Source organism: Panthera pardus, unplaced genomic scaffold, assembly GCF_024362965.1.
Source record: "Panthera pardus isolate Hobbes unplaced genomic scaffold, ASM2436296v1 HiC_scaffold_3, whole genome shotgun sequence".
Lineage (NCBI taxonomy): Eukaryota > Metazoa > Chordata > Mammalia > Carnivora > Felidae > Panthera > Panthera pardus.
In genome coordinates, this window is record NW_026526876.1 from 33,684,526 (window position 1) to 33,706,807 (window position 22,282).

The window sequence follows — 22,282 nt, forward strand, 5'->3', positions numbered from 1 at the left end:
TTGTTCTAACTGGGAGTCATGGTGGGTTGGAAAGAGAATGAATGGGCTTTGCAGACATGAGACCAAATCGAGCCCTTGCCAATTTATTTCTCTGTGAATCGGAAGATGGACTTTAGTTACCTCATCTGCACACTGAAGCCACCAAGAGCTACATCACAGGTAGTAAGGATTCAATAGGAAAGAACACCTAATAATAATAGCAATATATACCTACATCCCCATAAATTTTGGTTCTTAAACTTTTTTTTTTAACATTTATTTATTTTTGAGACAGGGAGAGACAGAGCATGAACAGGGGAGGGTCAGAGAGAGGGAGACACAGAATCTGAAGCAGGCTCCAGGCTCTGAGCTGTCAGCACAGAGCCTGAAGCGGGGCTAGAACTCATGGACCACGAGATCATGACCTGAGCCGAAGTCGGCTACTTAACCAACTGAGCCACCCAGACGCCCTGGTTCTTAAACTTTTGAGATACCCCTTGAGCTCTGGGCCTAGCTCCCTTTTCTGGATCAAATAAAGTTTTTATTTCATTTTATTTTTTATTTTTTATTTTTATCAGTAGCTTCTCTCTAGATACATCCTTGATCAGGACCATGGATCCTCTGTCTTTCACTAACCCCCATTGATCTATGGTTCTCATTCAAGTTAAAGATATCCTGAGATTTCTGGGGAACTGTTTTTTCCTGAGGAATAGGGACCCCTGCATGTTCAAGAATTGGCACACTGCCTGAGTTCAAGGGAATGTTCAGGAAACATGCTCAACAAGTGAAAGACTGAAAGCTGATTCTGACTAGTCAACCAAAACAGCCAGCACTAATGTTTCGGGATGCATTGATGCTTTAAAGCTTCTCAAGAGGAGTATGTAGTGTAAAGGATAGAAGAGAGAAGAAAGGGGACCTTACAATAATCAATATCTGTAGACTTCCCAGTTTTATAAAGTGGTGTTTTCTCTTCAGAGGAAACGCTGGGTGAGTCTAAATGCTGGTGATGGATTCACTGTCCCTCCTGCCATACAGATCACTGACTGAAAGATTCAATCCTTGAGTGTGGCTATATCCACAGACAGACTGGCTCAGTCCAGCAAGAGGGCACCTGGAAGTTGAATTAACTGCTGGTGATTGTTGAGTAGAAATATACATCTTTGATCTTTCATCAACCGACAACCTGATATCAAACAGCAAGGGGCATGTCAAATTCATCAACATTCCTTTAATGAGGCGAGGAACTCTTAATGGTAAACCAACAGCTGAGTAACAGGATGACAGTACAACAGTAGGTAGAAAATCAAGGCGCTGAGGTCAAAGCATTGAGCCAACACCCACCTGGGATGGGGTATAAAAGGCCTAGCAGGGAAAGGGGTTGTCACACTCAGTGGCTCGGCCTTCACAGCTGCTCCGAAGCTCCTGTGCTACCTCAGCCCACACCATGACCTCCTGCTACATCAGCTCATCCCGCTGTCTGGGCAGCACTCAGATGCCCGAAGCTGCAAATGTCTGCGGTTCCTGCATTGACGTTGGGGGCCAGCCTGGGGCAGAGGCCAAGGCTGCCTCCCTGTGCCTGTCTGCCACCCTGGCACATGCCAACAAGATGCCTGTGGGGACAACTCCTCTGGGCCGACCCAGCCTCTGTGTACCCTATAGCTGCCAAACCGCTTGCCCCTTGCCAGGGACCCGCGACATTCCCGGCAACATCGGAGTGTGTGAGAACTATGGGGAAGGCGCCCCGAACGGGCACGAGAAGGTGACCATGCAGTTCCTGAACGACCGCCTGGCCAACTACCTGGAGAAGGTGCGCCAGCTGGAGCGGGAGAACGCGGAGCTGGAGACCAAGATCCGAGAGTCGAGCAAATGCCACGAGTCCAGCGTGTGTCCAGACTACCAGTCGTACTTCCGGACCATTGAGGAGCTCCAGCAGAAGGTGAGGTCTGAAGTACCCTGGGGTACGCTGGGTCTGAGGAAGGTGGAAGGGCATGGCAGTCAAAGGGCCATTGAAGACTCAAGGGTCTTTGTGTTTTTGGGTTCTCTTGAGCATGAGCATAGATGTCACCCATAGAGCTGGAGCCCAGAGTATGATGTTTTGTGCATGAACTGTCTTCCTGGTTTTCCACAGATCCTGTGCAGCAAGGCTGAGAATACCAGGCTGGTAACTCAAATTGACAATGCTAAGCTGGCTGCCGATGACTTTAGAATCAAGTAAGTAGGGCTGGAAGAAGGCTCAGAGTGACTCCTCTTCTGTTTTATTTCTAGGTGCCCATCATGGTACTGGCCCAAAGTAGATGTTAAAAAGTGGTTACTGACTAGAACCTAGAAATGGTTGAAAGTGAACAAAAGCATTGAAACAAAATGAGGAAGAATCATCTAGATGGGTCAGGTCCTATGTCATTTTCTCCCCATCTAGAAGATAAGAAGGTTTTGTGTTATAGCCAGGAACAAAATCAAATCATTGCAAGAATAATCTTTCAGTTCATTGGTCATTGACAGATTCACTGACTCTTCACTAAATTTATGAGTGGGAAGAATTGTCACTATAGCTTTTTGGTATCAAGAGTTGCAATTGAATGAATGAGAAAGGCATAAAAATCACTTGAAATAATTAATCCAAGGGGTAAACTAGAAAACTGTAGGTCCAGAAGGCTTACTTTCAAGCTATTCTTTTTCCTAGCTAAATGACTCCTTTATAGCAGAATGAATACTGCGTTAATTTGATGACTTAGGGTGAATCCATGTATCTATTATTAACCAAGATATACAATCCTGGATACTCCATTTATTCTCTCTGAGCCACAGTTTCCCATGTAGTTCCATCCAGTGGGCATAATGATATTTCTTCCAACAATGAGTTCTGTAGGTACAGGATCCAACACAGTGAATGTTGATTAACCAAGGAAATGAGGATCCAAGTTGGTGAAGGAAATGGAAACTGGGGGCAGCTGAAAGGGGCTGTCCTTGTCATCCTGCTGACCTTTCATCTCCTGTCCTGGAAGGCACGAGAGTGAGCTGTCCCTACGCCAGGTGGTGGAGGCGGACATGTGTGGGATGCACAAGCTCCTGGATGACCTGAGCCTGGCCAAGGCCGACCTGGAGGCCCAGCAGGAGTCCCTGAAGGAGGAGATGCTCTGCCTCAAGAGCAACCACGAGCAGGTCTGGGCTTGGGGCTGCAGACCCATGGGAGAAGGCACTGAGCAGAGAAGGGAGCACCGCCCACCCTGTGGCTGAAGAATTAGAAGCCAGGCTCAGCTGGCATCAGGATGAGGGGTTGATCTGGGTGTGGGAGTCAGGCTGACTCTGTAGGACATAGCAGAGGTAGCGGTGGGGGTGGGGGGTGGTGGTTCCTTGTCTCTAAAGGTTTGCCTTGTGAATTTAGGAAGGCGACCCACTGGGCTCTTGCCAGTGGATCCTGGACAAGATCTTTCACATCGTGCACAAGTGGGCTCACCCCTCGTGCTGCTCATCAGAGAAGGGGTTCAGGTGCCATCTGCTCTGTCCAAAGCCCTTTCCTCACTCAGAGTGTTGGTCCTTCTGTGCCCACAGGAAGTCCACATCCTGAGGGGCCAGCTAGGGGACAAGCTCCAGATTAAGCTGGATGCGGAGCCCACCGTGGACCTGAGCAGGGTGCTGGACGAGATGCGGTGCCACTATGAGGCCATGATGCAGACCGGCCGCAACGACGTGGAGCAGTGGTTCCAAGATCAGGTGAGGGTGCCGCCTCGGAGCAGGGAGGGCCCCCCGGCTTCCACATGGGCAGGGAGGTGATGTGATGTCTGTGTGCACTTGTGCTTCAGTCCGAGAGCATCAGCAAGCAAGACATGTCCTGCTCCACGGAGCTGCAGTGCTGCCAGTCGGAGATCCTGGAGTTGAGGCGCACGGTGAACGCCCTGGAGGTGGAGCTTCAGGCCCAGCACAGCCTGGTATGGTCCTCTGCCCTCACCGTGCTGCTGGGGCCACGGGCCATGGCCTGGCAGCAGCGTGTCTTAGAAGTCCCACTCATCAGTCCCACTAACAATCAGAACTCAGGGGCTGGGTCCCTCTCTCCCCGGGGGAGATGCCTTGCCATCAGGGTTGGTTTGACCCCCAAAATCGGTTCCTTTAAAAAGCCAACTCCACTTCCTTTACAATAAAGGGTGGAGGTTCAGGCCCTCGTTCCACAAGACGTCACTGGGTGTCTACTTGGTCAGGTACTGGGAATACTGGGATGAACACTTCCTCCAGGTAGAATTTTGTGAAAAGTCGTGGTGATATGGGCAGCGATTTCTCCAGAGTTCTGGGCATGTCCTATGACATGGTGAGGTTGGCCATGATTCCTACTGCTGAATTTTGGGACACCTCGGTCTCTTACCCGGTTATTTGCCACTACAGAAGGACTGTCTGCAGAACTCCCTGTGTGAGTCGGATGCACGTTTTGGCACCGAGCTGGCCCAGATGCAGATCCTGATCCGTGATGTGGAGGAGCAGCTGTCTGAGATCCGGGCTGACCTGGAGCGGCAGAACCAGGAGTACCAGGTGCTGCTGGACGTCAAGGCCCGGCTGGAGTGCGAGATCAACACGTACCGGAAACTTCTGGAGAGTGAGGATTGCAAGTACGTGTGATAGAGTCAATTTCTCACCAAGGCACATACCTGACTATAAAGCAATTCCTCACAGATAACTGACATGGTTGTGGAAGGAGATATCAGCACGGAGAGCAAGCCTCCCTGTCCACACTGGCTTAGTGATGTGCTCAACTCTCCTGGTGTATGTGGATTGCACTGTGGATTGACTGTTACATAAACGATAGCTGGTTCCTAAGCCAAGTCCCCCTAGAGGACTCTTGGACACGGAGAGACACAGATGGCACTGGAAGAGGAACTACTTACACAGATTTCATTGCGCTCTGTGACTTGGTGGCAGACTTGTCTTTTGTCCATTTTGGTCTTGCCTCTTCCGTGCATCACTGAGACATCTTTGTACTCCCTGTGTCTAACTCTTTCTCTCTCTCTCTCTCTCCCTGCAGACTCCCCATCAATCCCTGCTCTACGGCTGCTGCCTGTGTCCTTCATCCAAGCTGTGTCCCAGCCACCTGCCCTCTCTAAGCAAGTGGCCTCAGCGCTGAGAAGTGATTCTGAAGGTCTGAGTGCTGGTGCAGAAGGTCAAGGCTGGTTGTACCCAGGCTAGGATTGCCTTCACCTGCTCATTAGCCTTCCTTCCAGGAAGACTGAACTCACTGGAGGCATGTTCACTAAATCAGAGCATAACAGAAACTTCTAAACCATGGCTCCCTGTGTTTCCCCACACCGCATCCGCGCCCCCCCCCCCCCCATCCAATGCTATCATTGTCTTTCACTTAAGCTATCATTTGATCCCAGTACCTCTTCTGGGATTTGCCTTCTAATCCTATGCTTCAGAGTCTCCTAAGATGTAATTGGGTTCCTGTATGAAACGGTCAATAAATCTCCTTCCTGTATTAAGTGCTACGTTTCTCGTGCTTGGCAATGTATATGGTGTGATAAACAACTCTGGCCCTCAAGACCTTGGGTGATCCTTGGCCCCGACATGTCTTGTCACTGCCAGGATCTTCCACTGGGGCACTGGGGTCTTAGCCTCTGGATGAAGGCCCTTTGCTGACATTCGATTTACCTTGCCCATCGATCTCTATGGGCTGGTGAAAGGAAGACATGTTGGTTGCCAAGGCTGAATTCCTTCAGAACAGCTCAGAACTAACATGTCCCTGCCATGCTTTTGGCATCTTTAGCGTCTTGGTATTTTGTCCAAGAGCAAAATCACACAACTTAGAGTTCCGATCCAGCCAAAGGGAGGTCATGCTGAGAACTGCCCTGGCCAGGTTGCCAAGTTTTTATTTTTTATTTTTCTCTCATTCAAACTGGCTCCTGTGTGGAGGCATGGAATTACTACCTGCTCTCTTAGCTTGGGTACTCAGGACAGTTGTCTGGGTCCTGGGCATATTTCTCTCCCAAGAGAGGTGTCCTTGTCTATTTGCTGTTGCCTTTGGGGTGCTGAAGGTGAGGAGCACAGTAGGCATGAGTCTGCCTCTTGGACATGGCTCTGACCCAGGCCCAGGTGGGTCACAGTCAGACATGGTGGAAGACCACCCAAGAGATGATGTGCCTTCTTTGCTGTGCTACTCAATTTAGCTTCTGGAATGTGCTGAGCATGCCCAGAAGAATGAAGCTCTCATGTTTTGGCTCACCTGTGGAAGCTGGTCCCAAGATCAATGCAAATTCGGATCTTCTGCCCAGGAGCACAGTATGGTGGGAAGGGCACTTGCTCTGGAGTTGGGCAGATCTGGGCTCAAATGCCACCCTTTGTGACACCAGTTAAGTGAAATCGCCAGGCCATGACACTCTCTTGAGACTTACTCTTCAGTTGTAAGGTTAGAAAGATTCTATTTTCCTTCACTGTTGCTGAGGGATAATCCATACAATGCTCCTGGCACAGAGAAGGTGGATATTGGTTTATGGGGCTCCCTGGGAACCGGCAGGGATAATCTTTCCCTCTTAGAAGGAAAGAGGGACTAAGGAGGTGGTAGCAAAACCCATTAGCAGTATCAGGGGCCATGTATTTCTGAGTTGGTGGCCTAGAAGTTTGACCACCCTCCTTGTCCACTTATAAGCAATAATAAATAAATAATAAAATCAATCACTGTTGTTATTGCAGCTTAGTTTTTCACTCCAAGTGTCCTAACCAACATTAAAAAAAAAGCATTCTTTGGGCTGTCAGAGGACAAAAATGTCCAAATGTCCATTAGGCTCTGTGGGCTTTCTTCTAACAAATACCTCACAAGAATCGTATGTTTTAAGGAGTAGCCATACATTTTCATGCAACAGCGCCATGAAAATCGGGCCTTGTCCCCCTCCTAGCCTGACCAGGCTAAGTGTGGGACTCCCGAAGCTCCTGGGTGTGGCAAGAAAGGCAATTCAGATGCAGGATGGGTGCTGCAGGCAAGGGAGGCTGGCAGGTGTCTATCCAGCCTGGCCCAGGGCACCTGGACACTGAGGTTTTACCCTCATCCGTAATTATGGCCTGAGGGCTCAGGGCGCCCTCTGGTGCCCAAACCCGGGCACTCACAGAGTGACTCCCATCTCTGCACCTTCCCCTCGGAGGCGCTCTGGCCCCTACATCTCACTATCCTCCCAGATTGGACCGACAGCCTAGATGCACTATTAGGCTTTGCTGTGGTCACAATAATTTCAACCAGGTTGACTGATTACATTTCTTCCCCTGAGACTCTGACTTGGGACCGGATCTGGTTCTGAGCCACCTAGTAAAGTACTGAGCCCATTGGTTTTCGGATTACCACCCCTGCACTACCAGTGTGCTGGTTTGTAATATTTCCTTCCAGGCTTCACCTATGACACCAGGCAGGCCTCTGCAGGCCCCTGTACTCATTGCCTGTTTTGTTTTGTTTGTTTTTTTCACTCAAATGCCATTTCTCCCAAATGCCAGGAAAGTGGAAGGAGTAAGGGTGGCCCGCTGCCGTCCTCAGGGGCAGATGCTGCCGTCACTGAGCGAGTTCGGGGGAAGGGCCCACACTTCTGCTCCCGCTGTTTAACCTGGAAGCCAAGAATATCGAGGTGGAATTCTGGACTTTCCGGAACAGGAACATTTTTTATTTAGGCACCAATTTTCGTGTGTTGTGGTCCACGATGTATGATACCTAAGGCTCTACCTCGTCACACCCGCATCATCCTCCTTACAAAGAACAAACTCAAATTCGCCCCTTCTGAGGACCACTTATAAGAATCTTCACGAGCTCATCTTGTTGTCTTTGTCTTTCTCCACCTAATTTAGTGTGTTTCTCAACTTTTTTTTCTCCATGCTTTCTCATTTGACACATATTAAAAAAATTCCCTCTGGGGCTCCTGGGTGGCTCAGTCGGTTGAGCGTCCGACTTTGGCTCAGGTCATGATCTCGCAGTTCATGAGGTCGAGCCCCACATCCAGCTCTGTGCTGACAGCTCGGAGCCTGGAGCCTGCTTTGGAGTCTGTGTCTCCCCCCTCTCTGCCCCTGCCCCACTCATGCTCTGTCTCTCTCTGTCTCTCAAAAATGAATAAACGTTAAAAAAAAATCCCTCGCTTTGGGGTGCCTGGGTGGTTCAGGTGCTAAGTGTCCGACTTCTGCTCAGGTCATGACCTTGTGGTCGTAAGTTTGAGCCTGATATAGGGCTGTCTGCTGTCAGTGCAGAGCCCTCTTTGGGTCCTCTTCTCCCTCTCTCCCTGCCCCTCCTCCACTTGTGCTCTCTCTCTCTCTCTCTCTCAAAAATAAACATTTTTTTCAAAGATAAGCGTTAAAAAAAGAAATCCCTCACTTGTCACTTAATGTTGTTTTAGCTTTCAAAAATATAAATACGGAACTCAATCATGGCCAAAAGCTCATTTCGAATACAGGTTGTATTTGTTTTTAAGTGACACTCCCTCTCGCCAAATTATCTTCCTTGCCACTTCCCCTCTAATGGGGGGCGGGGGGAGGAGGGAACCCTCCTTTTGAGAATTGCTGCCCTGTTCAGGTATGAGCCTCTGGGCTAACTCAACAGCCCTACCAGCTTGCCAGGTGTAAGAAGAAAACTTAGCGGCTCAGGAGAGTTTCTCAGTGAGCCCAAGCAATTCAGGTCTTGGATCTCCTGGTGGACAGTCCCACTTGGCTATATTTCACATTCTCCAAACTTCACTTCAGCGTCTCCCCCTTGAGCCTACTCTTTGCCTTGACTTCCTGGCTCCCTTTCCCAGCACATTATTGTTCCAGGAGCCCAGGGACCGCAAGAGCACTTTTGGTGTCCCTCCTTCCTTTGACCCCCATATACAGCAAATCACTCAGCCTCGAGGACTCTTTTGGCAGAATCTTCTTTTAACACCTCTGCCTCCCATCTCTTCCTACCTGTCGGCACTGCTGGGGGCAGGATTTGGATTCCATCATGTGCTGCCCGGGGTCTCGTAAGAGCCTTCTCCTCTTCTGTCTGCCCCGTCTCTTCTGTGCCACCTTTATGCCGCACACACCACCAGCCTTTCACTCTCTTGCTTAATGGTTCCGGAGTGTGCATTTTGTATCAGGCGCTGCAGTACTTACTAGAGAGCCCACAAAATCGAGATTCAGCGTTCCCATCCCAGGGGTGCTTATTGGGTACTACTTTTCCTAAACTGCTACTTTGGTCATCTCTCTTGTCTGCCCAAAACTTTCCAGAGGACTCTGTTCTGTCTCCCCATATATTTCTAGCTCTTTGGACAAGGGTGCAGCCCAGAGGAGGACGACGCCTGTTTGTTGCATGAACGGAGTGGATGGAGTGGGTGTCTGGGCTCCTGGCTGGGAGCTGCAGCTTGGGCTTGAGCGTCTGGCCGACCTGAGCTAATGTTTCACGGACTTCCTCTTCTACTTTTGTGAGCTCAGACAGGTTACCTAACCACTCTGAGCTTTTTCTTATTCTACAGTGGTACATTGGTAACTACTTTTCAGTGTGGTTGAAAGGATTAAAGCACCAGGTACAATATGGTGTAGCACATAGTAGGTGGTCAAATGTGATAGTTCGTATCAACTCTGGATATATAGGTATGTGTGTGTGTGTGTGTGTGTGTGTGTGTGTGTGTGTGAGAGAGAGAGAGAGAGAGAGAGAGAGAGAGATGAATCCTGTGTAAGTGCCAAGCCAGAATCCCAGCACCTAGTAATGTTAAAGTGTATCACTTCACTTGACCTTCATCTGTCCTCTACAGACATTGTTTCATGTGGGCTTACCCACTGGTTTAACAAACACTGTATGGGTTTCCCCTTTTGTCCCTCCCTTCTGCGGTCTTAGATGTCCTTGCAAAACAAACCTCTATGAAGAAGAGTAAACCAGGAAGAAAGCAAACAGAACTTGCTTGTTATATTGAGGAAAACATATGCTCACGTGTCTGAAATGTGCCCCAACATCGGTGCACAAATGTTCCGCAAAAATACCATTTTGCTACATTGTGCTTCGTTTACATAGGATGACAACCACCATGAGGCTCCTCTTTCCCTGAGAGCAGAAGTCCTGTTCTCAAAGTGTGCTCCCCAGATCCCCAGAGTCAGTATCACCCGGCAACTTGTTAGCAATGCAGACTCTTGCGCCTGACTCCAAACCTACTGAATCAGAAACTCTGGCGCGGAGCCTGGCAATCTGCATTTTTGCAAGCCAGCTGGATGATTCTGATGTGGCCTAAAGTTTGAGAATCACCTGTGTAGAAGTTACGAAGATATAAGGCGACCACATTTTTAGCGTAAATGAGCACACATTTCAGTTTCATAGGGTTTAAAAATGCGGTTTGACTCTGCAAGGTGTACGTTTTTGTGTCATTCAAGGTGGTTTCTTTCCAGGTGGGCCTCTGTTGGCTGCACACCTACATTCCCAAGCTTGCACCCCCTGCTTCTCCAGAGCCCACCACACGTGTCTCTGCTTCTGAGTGTGTACCTGTGCTTGCCTCTTTTTTCTAGAAAATCCTCTCTCTCCTTCCTCTGCCTGTCCAAATCTTACCTATCTTTGAAGCTCCAGATAAAGTCTCTTTGATGTCCGCCCCTCACCCCAGCTCTCTCTGTGACTTCTCTTTCTTCTGAGTGACATGACCTATTTCTCCTTCTGCTCTGCAATTTTTGCAACCGGAATTCGTCTGATTCAGCCCTGAGGTCCTCATGGTGCCTTGAGAGGGCTTTGAATATTGGAGCGTATACAAATACTGGATCCCTCGGAGTAGCTCACTGGGACAAGTTCACGGATGGTGGTGAACCTTGCCTTGGTGAATACTGCCCATATCTCTACAAGGAGTAGTTAAGAGGGAGTGTCCTCATGGGTCTCACTGATCGTATATGGGACCGGCTGGTGGCTGGGTGCGTATCATGGTTGAAGAGTTGGTGGCACCAGCACACTCCACACAAGATTCCTGGGCAAGAAGATTTGCTGGGCCATCTGCTGGCAGCCTCTGAATTCCAGCTCATCCAAAATTCCATTCTAGAGCCTTGACTTAAGAGTGGTAGAGACTCCATGGAATGTATTCAGAGGGATGTACTCAGGATGGTGAGGGGGATTAGAACCATTTGTCATAAAGAGCTGCAGGTCAGCCATTGTGGCAGAATGATTGGATTTATCCTGTATGGGACACCATGGATAGAACTAGAAAGTAAATTAAAGGACAGACTCTTTGACTTACTTGCTAACATACCACCAGCATCCAGCATCAGAGCCTGTCTGGCATAGAATGGGTACTCACTCAATATTTGTTGAATGAATGAAGGAAGAAACGAAAGCAATGGACATAAATAGCATGGAGGTAGATAGGTTTCTGCATAAAGGACTTTCTAATAGTCCCCTATATTGTAAGCCCCTGAAGACAAAGCTGGCTGCTATTTATCTCTTGACCCCAGTATCTTGCACAAAGCCTGGGAAACTGTGGGCCACAGGGGCCCAGTTGGCCAATGATGGGATAGACCTTCTGGAGAGTGGTGGACTGGATGCTGAGTTGGAAGGTTATCAGAAGGGATTCAATGCCAAAGGCCCCTAGACTAGAGGACTTTGAGATTCCTTTCGGCTCAGATTCCATGTTTTAGAGCCACCTAAAACACGTACTGCTGCTTCAAGGGCCCTCCTGGTGAATGCATTCATCTTAGGAATGGGGTCAAAGCATCTTCATTAGCATAGCCTGGAAGCTGGCAGGCTGCCCTTTTGCAGGGCTTACTGAACAACCGGCCACTGACTTATTTAGGAATAGAGGAGGCCATAAACCTTCTGATGCTCTGAGTGTGTCTGAAGATTAAGGAAATTTAAATTTATTCTAGAGTCTGCTAAGTAATGGACAATCAAGGTACGTGCATTTCTTTGAAATGTACGATGTTTCAAAAGATGAAAGATCAAAGTTCTTGAGTGTGTATCTTCTTAAACAAGGTGAAGAGGGAGTCAGTCGGTGGGATGACCAGTGTCTTACAAGGGAAGATGCCAGAAAAGAGGGGGAGGTGCCTGAGAACAGACACCATAAAGTGCTAATCACTGTCCGCCTTTAATTAGTCTATAGACTCTAATACACAAAAACATAATTTTATTCCTTGGGATCACAGATTACCCCGTTTCATTCATGATTTTTTTTTCCCACTTCCAAAACTACTTATCTGTTTCACGCCTGCACAGGGAAAGTTTTAATTCCCACATCAGTTTGATAGGTTGTATTTTCGTCTTAATTCAGTTTAAAATACTTTAATTTCTCATTTGATGTCTCCCTTGACCCATGGGTAATTAAAAAGTGTCTATTCAGTTTCCAAACACCAAAATCAATTTGGAAGTTAGGTTTCTTTTTCATTGTTCTGGTCCGGTGTTGTTCTCTAATGTTTATACAGGAAACTTTCATCTCTCTTCTGTTCCTTTGCTTCGAAAGGAGCGTGGATATTTATTTTCCCTCATATTTGAGGAGAGTCAGCTTCCAGGGGCAGATTCCTACCTTTGATTTACCTTTACCTGAAGACTATATATGGGATGGTCCTGGCATTCAAGGCTTCCCACGACCTGGACTAAATGCAACTTTCCAGTGCTGGCAAATGTGTGTTCATTATAAGCATCAGCATAGCTAGACTATTTTCCATTTCCCAGACTTGTTTGATTCTGTTCATTTTGGTCTCTATGAGAGATGCTGTCTCCCTTAACCCCTCCTGGAAACCATTATCAGAAACACAGTTTAAATGTTCCCTGTTCTATGAAGTCTTTCTGGTCACTCAGTGTTTTCTCTTCCTAAAATCTATGCAACTTTTTTTTTTTAACATCCTCTCTTATTGCCTTTATAATATTAAGGTCATTTACTTTCTTATTCCCCTTACTAAAAATCTAACCCCCTCCCTCCAAGCAAGCTAAGCCACGTCCCACATTGGACACTCCATACACATCCGCTGAAACAAAGTAATTGTGATTTGATTTTCTTTCCTTAATGTGCCTGATTACTATCTTAGACTTTGCCATGATGGGAACATTTGGAGGCAGGAAAGGAATATAGAATGGGAGAGACTTTGGGGGGATATTGGGAGTCTCTGGGTCTTGATGATCTCACAGAGATAAGCTGACTGAGGGGAAAGGGACATAAACCACAGAATGCGGGCCACTTGGAGAAGACCTCGTTTTCTCTGTATTCTAGGACCCTGCAGTGAGGGGGAAGCTTCCTGTGTGGGTGAAGGCCTCTTTCATGAGCTCATTAACTCTTTATGAGAGACAAAATCACTGACTAATAGAGTGATTGTATGAGAATCAATATAAATATTAATGAGGAAAATGCCTATTTTCTTGCACCAACACCCACTACAAGCCTATATAAGTTCTGGAGGAGAAGGAAGGCTTCATCTTCAAGCAAATCCAACTGCGGGCAAAGCACGAGCCTGGCCTGTACACCATGACTTCTACTCATTGTGATTCTCTCCTCAGTGGACAGGTTTCAGAGCCCACGGCTGCCTCCCTGTGCCTCTCCGCCACCCTGGCACATGCCAACCGGGTGCGTGTGGGGGCAACGCCTCTGGGCCGACCCAGCCTCTGTGTGCCCTACAGCTGTCAAACCGCTTGCCCCTTGCTAGGGACCCGCGACATTCCCGGCAACATCGGAGTGTGTGAGAACTATGGGGAAGGCGCCCCGATTGGCCACGAGAAGGTGACCATGCAGTTCCTGAACGACCGCCTGGCCAACTACCTGGAGAAGGTGCGCCAGCTGGAGCGGGAGAACGCGGAGCTGGAGGCCAAGATCCGAGAGTCGAGCAAATGCCACGAGTCCAGCGTGTGTCCAGACTACCAGTCGTACTTCCGGACCATCGAGGAGCTCCAGCAGAAGGTGAGGTCTGTGGTGCTCCAGGTCAGGGGTTGGTAAACTATGGCCCCATTTGGCCTACTGACTGATTTTGTAAATAAAGTTTTATTGGTACACAGCCATGCTCATTCATTAATGTATTGTATATGGCTGCTTTTGTGCTATAATGGCAGAGTTGAGTAGTTGTGACAGAGATTCATGGCCTTCAAAGCCTTAAATATTTACTGTTTTGCCCTTTTCAGAAAAAGATTACTGATACTTGCATAGAATTTTGAGGGCCTGATTGACAGTGGAAACAGCCATAGCTGAAATTTCTTTCTTTCTTCTTTTTTCTTTTTCTTTCTTTCTTTCTCTCTTTCTTTCTTTCTTTCTTTCTTCTTTTTTCTTTCTTTCTTTCTTCCTTTTTCTTTCTTTCTTTTTGATTGTGGGAAGAGAATCTCTTGAGTGGAGGTGAATGGGAACATGTAAAAGACGAGATGTAGGATTTGGCTCTCCAGGATTTATGTTTACTTAGTCTCAGTCCTTACAAATTGTAGTTGCAAAAGCAGTGCAATGTAATTTCTGGCATGGCACAAGGTAGAATGTTGTAATGTCCTTCATGAGCCAGTATATGGCCATTCAGTAGCATTGGTCTCTTCTGCATATCTGCTGTCCCCTTTGTAGGTCAATGCAATGCTTCTTAAGAGCCTACATCTTAGTTTTGGAGATGGGAAGGCAAGGAATGTCAGAATAGGGGCCAAAAAACCTGGCTAGATTCACAGAAGACATTTGGGGAGGTTGGCCAACCAACATGAGGGACTTCTTATTAAGAACAGGTTCCCTGGGGCGCCTGGGTGGCTCAGTCGGTTAAGCGTCTGGCGTTGGCTCAGGTCACGATCTTGCAGTTTGTGGGTTCGAGCCCCGTGTCGGGCTCTGTGCTGACAGCTGAGAGGCTGGAGCCTGCTTTGGATTCTGTGTCTCCCTCTCTCTGCCCCTTCCCCGCTCATGCTCTGTCTCTCTCTGTCTCTCAAAAATAAATAAACATTAAAAAATTATGTATAGAAAAAAAGAACAGGTCCCCCTTTATGTAAACCTTTCATATCCAGCCCATTGTTCTGTGGCCTAGATTTCAGATCTTGTTTATATCAGGGGAAGCATCACAGCTGGAGAAGTAAAATTGAGTCTCTGTCAAATGTTTGGCTTGCTACTCCTTTCTATCTCCCAGTTCCTTTGGCTCTACGCCTTCAGCCTCTGCCAAGCATCTTCTTGCACACCACCCCCCGTCCTGCACCACACCAGCATCTCTTACGTGTTGGGAGTTTGCGCTGTCCCAGGGTGATGCTGTGAATTAGCCAATGGAACGTCTTTTGACCTGAGGCCATTGATGGCTCTGGAGGTAGTGAATTACTGAGCCTGCTTTCTCTCCCCAGATCCTGTGCATCAAATCTGAGAACAACAGGCTGGTTGTGCAAATAGACAATGCCAAGCTGGCTGCAGATGACTTCAGGACCAAGTGAGTTGGGGTAGGGCACGCAGAGGGAGGAGCCAGGGGCCTCCCTGACTTCTTCGGTCTTGTGATGCAGCCGGCGTCAGAGATGTAATTGACCAAGATCCCAGACCGACAGTTACAGCAGGAGAAAACACAGAGCCTTATGCCTGAGACTTTGAAAGAACACCCACCCTGCTCCTCAGTTGTTTCGCTTTTACAGTTCACAACTGTTGAGAAGGCATCGTCCACTTGCTGCTACTGTTGCAAGAACCTGGGGAGGCAGGCAGAGCAGTGGTGGCCTCATCTTTGTGAGGATACAGAAGCTCAGGGCCCTGAAGCGACCTGCCTGAAGTCACGTGGCTCCTGCGTGCTAGAACTGGAGCTTGGCCCCGCATTCCCTACCCCGAGGCCATTTCCTACCAAATTCTGCTGCCTCCCGGAGGATGTTTCCACACTGCAGCCCGACCAATTTGTAAGCACTAGTAACTCATGACAGAAATCATGCTTCAGTCTACGATGGGAGGCATGTGAAGATCAAAAGGTTTATGCCACCTGAGAAGGTCCAACCTGGGAATAAGAAGGGGCATTGTGTTTTACTCTTTTTTTTTTTTTTCAGGGCCCTGTAGAAGTCTCACTCCTCTGGAGCTAAAGAAAGCCATTTCCATCCTCCTATTTTGGCATTTGGCTTCTAATCCGAGAGAGAACCCAGGTTCTGTCTCAGTAGGGGACGGGGACGAGGAGGGTCCGCAGGGGTCACCTGGCGTGGCAACTGCCTGGTGTGATTCGACTGCCTCCCCTTTGGCCACCAGCCCACCCTGGCACTCTCAGTACCGGCCACTCTGCCAGGCTTGTCCTAGGTGCTCAGGGTCACACGCATGGGGAACACCCATTGCTGGCCGGGCTGGGCGTGTAGCCACATAGGAAATGTCGACTGCCAGTGTCCTGGGGCCCCTCTGCTCTCTAACCTCGATTTCTGTACGTGCCCTGCTGAAGGTACCAGACGGAGCACTCCCTCCGCCAGCTGGGGGAGGCCGACGTCTGCGGCCTGCGCAGGGCCCTGGACGACCTCACACTCGCCAAGTGTGACCTGGAGGCGCAGCTGGAGTCCCTGAAGGAGGAGCTGCTCTGCCTGAAGAAGAACCACGAGCAGGTGCGTGGCCTTTTGCGTGAGACTTTCTGCGGGGGGGGGGGGGGGGGGGTGTTTCATGCTCATTTGGGGGAAGAAATGAAGCTCTTCGTCCTGCTCAGGATGGAAGTTCTGCAGGCTCTGCCTCATGGTTAAGCCTCACGAGCTACGGAGGTGAGCTCCTGCTTTGGTGGGGGCCCGCTCTTCCTCCGCAGCCTCTGCGAGTTGTGGGGCTGGTGCCGTAGGTGACTCTCCCTCGGAGTGGCACAGGGAAATCACTGGGCGGGGGTCGGGGGCGGGGGACAGGAAGTGGGGGACGAGGCTTTGGGTGGAGGGCAGTGGGGGGGTCCCACGAATGGGATGTCCTCCTCCTGTGCCCACAGGAAGTCCACATCCTGAGGGGCCAGCTGGGGGACAAGCTCCAGATTAAGCTGGACGCGGAGCCCACCGTGGACCTGAGCAGGGTGCTGGACGAGATGCGGTGCCACTACGAGGCCATGATGCAGACCGGCCGCAACGACGTGGAGCAGTGGTTCCGAGATCAGGTGAGGGTGCCGCCTCGGAGCAGGGAGGGCCCCCCGGCTTCCACCTGGGCAGGGGGGTGATGTGATGTCTCTGTGCCCTTGTGCTTCAGTGCGAGAGCATCAGCAAGCAGGACATGTCCTGCTCCGAGGAGCTGCAGTGCTGCCAGTCGGAGATCCTGGAGCTGAGGCGCACGGTGAACGCCCTGGAGGTGGAGCTTCAGGCCCAGCACACGCTGGTGAGCCCCTCTGTACGCCTGGCAGACCCGGCTTGGCTCCCACGCCCAAGGGCACTTCCGGGTCAGGACGGGTCTCCCTTAAATACAGACCAGGACACGGCTCAAACCTTGACTTTCTCATAGATGTGGAGGCTGAGGGCATGAACATTCACCCAGGGGAGGGAGGCTCTGCAAACTTCTCCTGAGGGTCTCCAGTGACGAGCAATAGCACGATGTTCGTTCTTCCAGCTGACGGCCTGCTAACGGGACCCAGAATGTTCTCTGGGCCTGGGCAGTGCCTTGGGGTGTCGAGGTCTTACTGAAGAGGCTGAGGGCTGCGTTCCGTGACTTCCCACCTGCTTCCCCCTTTCGTGTTACAGAAGGACTGTCTGCAGAACTCCCTGTGTGAGTCGGATGCACGCTTCGGCACCGAGCTGGCCCAGATGCAGATCCTGATCCGCGACGTGGAGGAGCAGCTGTCTGAGATCCGGGCTGACCTGGAGCGGCAGAACCAGGAGTACCAGGTGCTGCTGGACGTCAAGGCCCGGCTGGAGGGCGAGATCAACACGTACCGGAAACTTCTGGAGAGCGAGGATCGCAAGTACGTGCCCTGACGTTCGTGTCAATGTCGGGTGTGAAAGCAGAGACCTCTCATGGGAGTGATTTGAAAGGAGGAGCGGCATTGCCGACCACATCTCTGGGGACAGACTTGGTACCCGGTAAACCTGGTGAGCTGCCTGGATGCGGAGGAGGGCCCGTGGGAACTTTTCGGCTCACGTGTTCCATTTTGCTGAGCACGTTCCCAGATGCCAGTCACTGCCACGGGGGAGGGGGAGAGGTGCTGACATACTGGAGAGCTCAGTGCATTTAGGTTTTGCTAAACTCCCTGGAGGAAGTATTCCGGTAACAGGGAATCTTCATACTCAACGTTAAAATATATTGCTAAGGGCACTCGCAGCCATTGTCTCATTTTGTCCTTCCATTGCACTGTGAGAAAGGTAAGGGGGCTACACACTCCCCTTTAAGCAATAAAGGACAAGGCTACAGGCTATGTGTAAATCTGGAGGGCAGCTGACGCCCAGCCTGCTCTCCCCTGGCCAGCCTTTCTGCCTTTCTCCGCCGTGTTCCTTCGCCTGTGGCAGGAAGCTCAGGTTTTGCACGTGGCCCCCTGAGCTCCTGTCCCAGCTCCACAGTGGGCTCCAACCACATCGCTACCCTGTCTTTAGGCCTGGCAGGACCTCTGAGCTCTAAAATCCCCTCTGGCGTTTCCGATGCTAAAGCGCATACTTTTTGTCTTTCATGCCCCGTCTCACGCCAATGTTTGAAACACCTTTTCTTTCTCCGCAGGCTGCCTTGCAACCCTTGTGCAACCCCGGCCTCCAGGACGCCCTGCCCGGCCCCTGTGGCCTCTGGGCCCTGCTCTCCCTGCCTTTCCGGGCCTCCTCCTCCTCGGGCCTCCTGTGCCTCCCGCTCATCGTCTCGATGCTGACGTTCCCCTCAGCTTGGGGGATCGGGGGATGGGGAATGTCTGCAGCCCCGCCGGCCCCCTTCTGCGGGCCTGCCCCCTCCCCCAGCCCCTACCCTCCCGGGTCTTGCCCCCTCAGCCTGGCCCGGCTGCAGACTGATGACGCCAGGCAGCGTTTCTCTGCTGATGGGCTGTCCGGTCCAGCGGCTCAGCCCTCGCCCCTGGGTTTGTGCTTCCTCTCTCCTCTCTTCTGTGGCCTCACAGTCTGAGATGTGGTAGGGAAACTTTTTGCTAATAAACTTCAGTTCTGCAGCATGAAGAGCCCAGGGCCTGTGGCCAAGGTCTCTACGCTGTGCCAAGAGGTGTCCTGGAGCCCGCTGATGGAAGCAGGGGCTGGGACTCCCTCACCAGAGGGCTTCTGGGAGATGGTAAAGCCAGCAAGGACCACAGTTGAAAACAGGACTGTGGCAGAATGGCACAGTTGAGAGACACCCAGCTGTATCTGGGTATCTAAAGCCTGATTCACAGAGCTTTAAAATACACACAACAGATATCGCCCCTCGCCTTCCACCTCTTGTCAGGATGAAGCCTCTGGTCCTTGTGCAAAGGAAAAGCTCAGGTTCGAGGTTCTGCCCAGACCCCCTAGAAGACTCCATTTAAAGTTAGCTTTTGTGCTCACATGCCCATGGGGGGCACGCCCTTGGTGAGGCTTTATGGATCTTGGGATGCAGCGTCCCACACAAACCCTGCAAAGAGGGGAGCAGCGGGTGGCTGAATCAAGACTTGAACTCTGGTTTCTTTGAATTAGGCCCAAACCCTGCACTCTGAAAGCTTTGAAAGGAAAAAGATTAAACACGAGGGGATTTAGGGTGGCAGATCTAAGAGCGGAGTCCCCCACTTTACTTGGGGACTTTTAGGAAAGGCAAATTTTTGGACCCCACCTCAGACTTTCTGAATAAGCAGTCCAGTTTATTGAGCCTTCCAGATGATTCTATGTATACTCAAATTTGAGAACCACTGGGTTAGGGGGTTTATTTTGGGACTGAGCCCCTTACAGGCCAGATATATCCCAGGAGGAGTTGGCTCCAGGCTCCTGATGGAGCCCATGTGTGAGGAAGGCTTCATCTGATCAAGATCGTGACTTTTCCCTCCGTGCTGTGAAATGCTGAATGTGTTAAATGATGGCAATTTCTGAGCCTGTTAGGCTATCAGTTGAGAAAAGGCCAAACTGACCCATCCAAGCTCCCCCACAGGTTCTACCAGAAAGCCCTTGGGCAGCTGCCTGGCTTGGGTCTTCTGGGCAGTAGACACATGAACCAGAAGCTCCATATTTAGGCAGCCATGGCCGGGAACAGCGTGTCTCCAGAAAGCAGTGTCAGAGCTGGCCAAAGTTGGGAAGCAGTGAGCTCCCCATCACTGGAGGCATTCAAACAGGGCCCTTACAGCCACCTTGTGGGGACGTTGAGAGGTTACTCAGGTATCTGATGGGGCTGGATGAGATGGTTGCAGAGGGTCTTCTAGCCCCAAATTCTATGACTTCCTGCGGTCTAGGTCTTATTCATCAGTGAGATTATAGATGTTAAAGTGGAGCTGGTTCTTATCTTCCCTCTGCTGCCTGAGCAATTTGCATCAGAGTAGCCTGTTGAGAAATTTACAAAGTCTAGCCCATCTCAGTGCAGAAGAGACCACAGTCCCAAGCCCCAAGGGCTGAGAGATCTTAAGCCAGGGGCTGGTTGGTGTGCCTCCAACTGCTGTCAAGTCCAGAATCCTACCTGTTGGCCACTGTCTGTGTGGACAGGACTGATTTGCCTGGGAGGCTTCAGGACTTCCATCATAGGGAATCTGGAAGGGTCAGAGGTGGTCACACCCTTTCCTCCCTTCCCCTCTACTGGGCCTCTGCTCTTTCTCCCAAGTTGTACAGCATACAGGTGACACATCTCTGAGGGTAGGTCCCAATAAGAAAAAAAAACAGTCTTGATAAGTCTTAATTTAGCACCTGGCCCAAATGCCTTCACCACTTCCTTTGTACTTAAATAGCTCCTTTCATCCAATAAGTTCAAAGCTGTCTAACAAAATAAACCCACTTATTCCTGCATCAAGACAGGGTAGGTAAGCATTGCTCTTCCCTTTTAAGGAGAGGGAGAGGAGGTGAGTCATTGAGGGACTGAGTGGTTGAGGGATTCATCAGGTGACATGAAATGAGTCAGTGATGCCCCAGGTAATTGACCTGTGTTTGTTAAGTTCACATCCCTGTCATTTATAATTAAAAGATGAGCTTTGATGAGACATTGTTGGTGTGTGTGTGTATGTGGTGTGTATGTGTGTGTGAAGTGGTTTGGGTTCCTGGGAACAAATACTGGGTGGAGGGATCACTACGCTTGGGGAAGTGTGAAGAGCTTCCCTGGAAACCAAACAGTCCCTCGTTACCACCATCACCACCACCATCAGCACTGAAGCTCACATTCATCCAGCTCTTTCCATGAGCCGCACACCGATCTAAGTTACAGATACATTTAAGCATATAGACTCGTATAATCCCCATTTTGGAGTGACAAACCACGGCTCAGAGAGGGTAAGTAACATGCCCAGGGTCACACAGCTGGTAGGCGGTGAAGCCAGGATTCAGATCCAAGCAGTCTACCTCCAGCAATTGCGCTGCTAACCCCTGTGCTTCACGGAAGCCAAGTTTCTGGTTGGGTTGTGTCTGCAGGATGACAGAACCATAATCACCCCATTGTCTCGATTCCTTTTCCTTGAGGAGGAGCCACTGTTGGGAATTTCTGCCACAAAGGGCTGTGCAAGAGATAAAAGGGGCAGCGCATTTCAAAATAGCCTGAGAACCCTGGCAATTGTAATGACTGGGAATCACTAAAGAAGGTCAACTCACCCCCTGCCATTGCTAAAAACACTCTGTCTACTGGGGAAGAAGAGGAGAGAAACAGGCAAACTTGCTTGTATGTCTGTTGCTTTACCACCATTAAAGCTCACTTTCACCCAGGCTGTCCAATTTGAAATCCCCCAAACTCCTGGGAGATGCAGAGCAGGCTCCACAGTCCCCATTTCGCAGGGAGAGAAGTTCGGCGTTAGGGAGGGAAATGAGCCAAGGAGTCTCACAGGTGGTCTCTCACTCAAGCCCACCACCTGGCCCTGCACCCAACTGCGAAGGGCTTTGCTAGTGGTACATCTGCATAAAACCGCCCGTTCGGACCCGCTGTCTGATGTTGGGGTGAGGTGGGTCACAGGGATCTTACAGGACCTGGGAGTTTCCCCAGGGAGAATTTTCTTGGTGTTTACTCCCATCCTGCAGTGTCCTCACCCAACCCCGTTTCAGACAGAGTGCTTCTGGGCTTCGGCTGTCCCCGGGCCTTCTCCAGCCCAGGATCCCCCTTTATGCTGGATTTTGTACGGAAAGCTCTCTTGCTTGCCTCTCCCTTATCCCTGCCTGGTTGCCGGACATCCCAAACACATGCCTCGGTCATCCACACGGGCCCCCAAAGGCCCCCTGCCGAGATGCCTGTGCCCTGCAGTAGATGCCTTTCGTCCCCTGGGTGGCAGACTTGTGTTGTGCTCACCAGTAGGTTCACACGTCACCTCCATTTCCCTCCACGAATCTCAGGCCCTTTGACACTTCCTCTTCACTTGCTTGCTTTAGCATTGCCTCTCTTCTTTCTGTGTCCTCGGAAACCACTTCCACCTGCTTGGAAACTCACCCCAAAGTCAT

At 50.2% G+C, this 22,282-nt stretch overlaps 2 protein-coding genes across 2 annotated transcripts; both read left to right on the plus strand.

Moving 5' to 3' along the window:
• Positions 1 to 1,379: 1,379 nt before the first annotated feature.
• Positions 1,380 to 5,437, plus strand: LOC109258547 (keratin, type I cuticular Ha8-like). Its single transcript, XM_019435430.2, has 7 exons — positions 1,380 to 1,915; positions 2,108 to 2,190; positions 2,982 to 3,138; positions 3,529 to 3,690; positions 3,780 to 3,905; positions 4,354 to 4,574; positions 4,988 to 5,437. The coding sequence occupies exons 1-7, from the start codon at positions 1,424 to 1,426 to the stop codon at positions 5,064 to 5,066; spliced, it is 1,320 nt and encodes a 439-aa protein (XP_019290975.1). The 5' UTR covers positions 1,380 to 1,423; the 3' UTR covers positions 5,067 to 5,437.
• A 7,887-nt stretch (positions 5,438 to 13,324) lies between these two features.
• Positions 13,325 to 20,847, plus strand: LOC109258548 (keratin, type I cuticular Ha8-like). Its single transcript, XM_019435432.2, has 7 exons — positions 13,325 to 13,787; positions 15,173 to 15,255; positions 16,225 to 16,381; positions 16,741 to 16,902; positions 16,992 to 17,117; positions 17,477 to 17,697; positions 18,444 to 20,847. The coding sequence occupies exons 1-7, from the start codon at positions 13,359 to 13,361 to the stop codon at positions 18,583 to 18,585; spliced, it is 1,320 nt and encodes a 439-aa protein (XP_019290977.2). The 5' UTR covers positions 13,325 to 13,358; the 3' UTR covers positions 18,586 to 20,847.
• The last annotated feature ends 1,435 nt before the right edge of the window (positions 20,848 to 22,282 follow it).

Bases quoted from the DNA above. Each gene is read 5' to 3' on its own strand.
- LOC109258547 (XM_019435430.2), top strand. From the start codon at position 1,424: ATGACCTCCTGCTACATCAGCTCATCCCGCTGTCTGGGCAGCACTCAG. The intron at 2,191-2,981 runs GTAAGTAGGGCT...CTGTCCTGGAAG, and splicing joins GCCGATGACTTTAGAATCAA to GCACGAGAGTGAGCTGTCCC. The intron at 4,575-4,987 runs GTACGTGTGATA...CTCTCCCTGCAG, and splicing joins CTGGAGAGTGAGGATTGCAA to ACTCCCCATCAATCCCTGCT.
- LOC109258548 (XM_019435432.2), top strand. From the start codon at position 13,359: ATGACTTCTACTCATTGTGATTCTCTCCTCAGTGGACAGGTTTCAGAG. The intron at 15,256-16,224 runs GTGAGTTGGGGT...GCCCTGCTGAAG, and splicing joins GCAGATGACTTCAGGACCAA to GTACCAGACGGAGCACTCCC. The intron at 16,903-16,991 runs GTGAGGGTGCCG...CTTGTGCTTCAG, and splicing joins AGCAGTGGTTCCGAGATCAG to TGCGAGAGCATCAGCAAGCA.